At 38.4% G+C, this 5,751-nt stretch overlaps 1 protein-coding gene across 2 annotated transcripts in view; it reads left to right on the top strand.

Moving 5' to 3' along the window:
- The first annotated feature begins 845 nt into the window (after positions 1–845).
- Positions 846–5,751, top strand: part of MDFIC2 (MyoD family inhibitor domain containing 2) — a 51,414-nt gene continuing 46,508 nt past the window's right edge. For both annotated transcript variants that reach the window (XM_062630316.1, XM_062630315.1), the window contains exons 1-2: positions 846–1,047; positions 1,735–1,822. In XM_062630316.1, coding sequence (XP_062486300.1) covers positions 1,735–1,822 — 88 coding nt within the window. In that variant the 5' untranslated portion in view covers positions 846–1,047. The remainder of the gene's footprint in view (positions 1,048–1,734; positions 1,823–5,751) is intronic.

Genomic DNA, 5,751 nt, shown 5'->3' with positions numbered 1-5,751 from the left:
TATCTAGTGACAAATGCTGCTTGAAATTTTGTAAATATTGCTTAAAAAGTAAGATAACGGAGTAATTCTGTATGTGCTCTGCAACCACCATTTTCAAAATCCAGTTCTGGGAAGCAGAGTGATATTTTCTTCTTGCCCTATAGAAAAAGTAAGATGCAACATTTGAACATCCTAAAATCTTGCTCTCTTTAGGCTTCACCCTACTCCTACTAACTTTGCAGCGATAGTGCTGGTAACTACAGCAAGAGAATTTTTAATGCCAACTACTAACCTTAAATTTTTGGTGCCTTCAATGTATGGAGTACTCTGGACTTTCCCCTTGCCCTCTGTGCTGCTTACTGACAAGCCCACCCAGCACAAGGGCTTGTCTCCACTAGGGACCACCCAACCTTGTCGCAAGGGAGATAATGACTGTTCATCTCTGCAGACCTGCCCTCCTAGGTGATGATGAATTTCACCCTGCTGAGCTCAGAAGCATCACAACACTGAGCTCCTCACAGGATGAGACCATTTCTTTGTCAAAGTGCCAGCTGTAAATAGACATTCAGGGTATAATTTTCTACATCCTTTCTAATAACTTCAGTATTTTAAACTTAAATTTAGCCAAAACATTGACACATTTTACTGATTTGTTGCTATTAATTTCCTGGTTCCCTTTTTACTTTCTTCCTCTTCTTGCAGATTCACTGGGTTATGAACTGCAGTAATAACCTTTCTAAAATGATTTCTCTTCTTGCAAAGCTTTGGATGTTTTTTTTAATCCCTCCACTAATGTTAGAATGCTGATTACCCCCCTCCTTTCCTACCCGACGCAGCAAACAAAAAGGGGAAAAAAAAAAGAAAACCCTCAGCAATAAGTTGTCTGATTCTGGCAGCAAGACAAATCTAGCACCACACAGCAGGCAGGCAGAGAGTGCACTGCTCATCCTTTCAGTTTTGTCAGTGTATGGGAATGCTGGACATCAACACACAGCGAGGGATTCGGCCGAAAGCACTCCTCCTTGGCGTCTGATCCCTGCTGCTTTCACCCCCGGTTGGGAGATACAGGTAAAAATAGAGAAATGCTTTAGCTAACTGGATTCAATGACAATATAAAGCAGTTAGAAGAAGCCTGGACAGTCTAATCTTATTCTTAGCAGGCAATGGAAGTAAACCACAGTGTACGGGCTGATAGCTACTGTATACATAATACCCTCAGGTACTGTAACTTGCATGAGATTCTTTGCATTACAGCAAATAAATTGTCACAAGTGGCAGTAAAGATCTCTTTTTTTGGATACACTTTGTTCAAGTTATCTTTATAAATATTTACCATTATTTATATAATTATACCTCTCTGACAGCAGGCTTTACAGCACCTTTGAACCACAATAAACAGCAGCCTGGATGGCTCTTTTTTTTTAGCCAGACTGAATCTATGTGTTATATGTACATCTATTACCAGCATGCTATAAGCATATCACTCATTCATTTCATAAGGTAAATTATGGTTACATTACAAAAGAATCTGTCTGCAAACAGCAACATTGTAATATTGATAAAGCATTTAGGAACAGAACATAAATTTAATGACTCAGATATTACCTAGTATCAGTAATCTGCAGGAAAAAGTGTGTCTGTATAAGTAAGCACAATTTATAATAGCTGAAACCTAAAGAGAGACCATATATATTTCTTCATCAGAAACTTTCTTTAAAACAACTTGTCATCCCAAAATTCTTTTCTCCCCCATAGATGTCAGAAGCCAATACAGACAAGGTAAAAATCAAACCAGCAGAAAGTTTTGAACATGACAAGCAAAATATTTCTTGGCTGAAGAAAGGTAAGTTGCATTCCTTGGTTCTTAGTTGTTGGTTTGAGATCAGAGATATTTCTCATTTATTAAAAATTCTTGTTTGAAGAAAAAGGCTTATAAGAATACCTTACGAGCTTAAATATGGCCAGGAATTCCTACGACACAAATTCCATAACTTGACTTCTATGAAACAAGCATGTACATTTGCTTACAGTGCAGGAAGGCCTAAATGACCAAATTTTAAAGTAATGTGAAAGCTCATTTTTCTGATATTCTTGCATTCCTGGGAAAGCTTTATTTACCTGAACTACAAACCTCTAGAAAGTATGGATCATCTTAATTGTGATGGAAAATTTTTATTAAGTCAGGCTATTACTGACTTGGATTATTTGTTTGATTTTCTCAAACACAAATAAAGATCAGCCCTGAATCTTTGGATTTGGTAGTGTATTATCCTAGAATAAACCAGCATCCATCAGTTGTCAGCAGTTTATGAAGTACAGACCCTCAGAGGTAGAGAAGTTCTAGAAAACAGGCATAGAGTTTTAAAGGCTGAAAAATGACAGGTATTAAGTAACTCATTTGCACCAAAATACTGGTATTTCAAATATTACATTCCATTGAGTAAAATACTTTAGAAGAGAAAGACATACGATTGTAAGGGCTTTCTTAGCCCTGTGCACATAAAGAGGAAAGGTTCTTAAGTATATCTCTCTCTAAAAAAATCATTTAATGAGTTAGTACACAGATTATTACACCTTTATGTTTGCTCATCATAGCAGTCACTTTACTGTATTTCATACACACACAAAAACCCAACATAAGCCTTAAAGCACAGACTTCCAAGATGCACATGATAAAAACTGAGTATCTGTGATTAAATGTAAATTATAGTTTTTAATGAGAACAGCTATATTCTAATCCTAACAAAAGTATTTTGGGGAGATTCAACAAGTGACCTCATATTATGAAAACATTCAGTAGCGGGGTATTGCAAAAGAGGCCCATTTATAGCTACTATTATGTCATCTGTAAGATGTGCATCACTATTTTAAGCTCATGTAGTACGTTAGATCTTTTAGTTGCAAAAGAGTTTGCAATAAAGTAGATCTAAATTAATGTCTCTGCCTTGCAGTCTTCATTGTTTATGCAGCATTTCCGCAGAATGGAAATCATGCTCAGGCAGAGCCGACTGGCCAACATGCAGACTTTGTTTGGCTGGCCACCCAAAATCCTCTGCTTGCAAGGTGTCAGCTAACCTCAGTAAAAACTCTGCAAGCGGATGATTTGCAGTTTGAGCATTACAGAGGGTGATACAACTGAGTGAGATCCAGGTTTGATCCTACAGTATAACATTGCACTTTAACTTGTAAATAGCAAACACCTAACTGAACTGCATCTTTACCCCATTAGAAGAGAGACAAGAGATTTTTGCCTTAGAAAAGGGGTGTAAAGGTAGGGAGGATTTTAACTGGTCCACGTCTCTGGGCAGGATAAGACTGATGACATGGGCCCTCAGAGCCCCATATGGTTATTTATCCCCTGGTCCAGACCTACTCCAATAGCCAGGTGGCATCTCTCACACCTGCAAGTTCCTGAGTTCATCTCCCTTAGTGATGCTAATCCACAATGTTTTCTTTCTCCCCTTCCTAAGGAGAGACACTATCCAGAGTTTCTGCATCATTAGTAATGTTTTGATTGTTTTCTTCTTGGAGCAGCCATAATCTCTTTCAGAAAGAGCCAAACATTGTCTGTTGGCATTTCTTCTCTCTAAAGTACCACAGAGCAGAATTGGGCCTTGAAGGTTTAGTACAGCAGCTGAGTCAATAAATAGCTGAATGTGTCTCATAAGTATATTTTCCTTGAGATAAGAATATTGACATTGTTTTATCATATATTGAAGTTTGCTTTTAAAAAAAAAAATTGTTATTGTTTCTTTGCTTGAAGCACTTCTGTGGTACACAGTGGATTTCTAGAATATGGTGAACCAAATTGTCTGGAACAGAAGCTTAACTTCTATGTTTAAATATTTTAAAAATACCTCATGTATAGATTTCAGGCATTCCAATAAACAACGAATTGTGGAGAACAGACTTGTACTGTTTCCATCAGGCACAGTAAGAAGACTATATGTTCTTTTAGCATCCAGTGTTAAAGAAAAGTTATTTTTATTCATGGTTTTGTATTGATTATTTGTTCCTTCTAAAAGAAACAACGATGAACCACATAGTATCAGAAATAAACAAAAAATATAGACTAGGCTGCAGCTTTAGTACCTTTCCTAGACTTCACTTTTTTTAACCAATGCATTGCTAAGTAATAGGTCATGGACTGGTAGTGCAATGGGTCAACATCAAAATAACGTGCCTATTACTACTTTGTTGGCTTTCAATGGTAGAAGCTGTTTAATCATGGCAGGGAGAGGGGATTTTAATCTGGCTGCCAGTTATTTATCTTTTGGAAGAAGATGTTTTGCTTCTGTCTCGAAGCCTCTAAAAGCAGAAAGCAAAGCCTCATTCTGAGGGAAATTTTTTTCCACAAAGCAAAACAGAAAACAAACCAGCCTTGTGGTAAGTATTACAGAAAAACTTGAGGCTGCATGTATAGGATTGTATCTTATTGTGTCAGCAGGAAGAGCATAAGTAGTCCTACTCATGCCTCTACCTCTCAGTAAGTCATTTGCACCCACTGCCGCGCTCCCACACCCTGCCATGAGTGCACCAGAAGACTGAGGAGTGTTAAAGGAAAATGGGAAAAAATAATGTTGCATAAGCCAGTACAGTCTTGGAGAGAAAAATCTACATAATCATGGCCCTAGACTCGGTATTTTTTTTAAATGAGCAACAGCATATTTGTCCTCTCCTTTTATTTCTTGCATATCCCACAAGCTTTTTGTTTGGTGAAGGGCCTGAGTTCCTCCACAGCACCTAACAGATTGTAGAGCTATAATGGGATAAACAAAATGTAAACAGGGAAGCAGGCTAGTAAATGTGTGCTCCAGGTTTGCTAGACTTTAAGTTCTAAACATCTCTGTACCTCCTAAGGCACTTCACACTTCAGTGTGGACAGTGAGATATACCCTGTGCTGAGAGAGTGAACAAGGATGGTAAATCATCACAGACCTATCCCAAGATGTGTCAAGGTGAAGGATATATACCAGCAATCTTTTCTGATAGGATAGCATGTTTCTCAGGACTATTATCTCTAAAGATCACACTACAGAAGAGAAAATCCGTGTTTGGAGGGTATGCATCCGACCATCAAGCGCAAATGAACCAGAACTGGCATGAACGACCACTAGGAAAAGGTAGTTCTGTTTTTCTGACCTTAGCACTGATGAGAACCAACTCAAGGGAAGCCAGGGACATAGGAGTAAAGCCAGACAATGACTCCTATTTTGTGTAGGAGTGGAGCCAGTTATCTCAGCTTGTTTCTTCCCATGGGAACAAGCTTGTCTTTGGAGATGGGAGGCAGTTTTGGATGGAGATAGACAGATCTCCATGCCAAAGTCTACAAAATATTTTGCAAAGAAATTAACCTTGCAGATGATGATGCAGAATCTTCATTTCTGCCCTAAAACACTAAAGCAGGAATCCCCAGCACATGCACTATCCCCACCTATATACCTTTGGCTGACATGCACAAAATGACATAAGTGACAAAGTATATAAAATATGAATATACATGTATAAGAACGACCAATGCAGCTTGAAGGTAATAAAGAAATGTCCTCTTCGTGGGCATGTGTTCTCACTTGTTTCATGTATTTGCAAGATGTGCAAAAGCAGACTGTCACACCCCAAAGGAGAAATCTCTCCAGGCTCCTAACCAAGCATAATTATTAAGAGGGTACTGTGAAATCTGGAAGCTACACAAGTCAAGCCTTTAGAAATGCAGAACCCTGTGATGAGGAACACTCCCAAGGGCTGACTCAGGGATGCTCCCACCTTACACAG

The sequence above is a fragment of the Pezoporus occidentalis genome, unplaced genomic scaffold (genome assembly GCF_034315485.1).
Source record: "Pezoporus occidentalis ecotype Australia unplaced genomic scaffold, CSIRO_AGI_Poc_V1 ctg35, whole genome shotgun sequence".
Taxonomy (NCBI): Eukaryota; Metazoa; Chordata; class Aves; order Psittaciformes; family Psittacidae; genus Pezoporus; species Pezoporus occidentalis.
The sequence above is the reverse complement of the archived record's forward strand: the minus strand, read 5'-3'. Positions and strand labels throughout refer to the sequence as shown.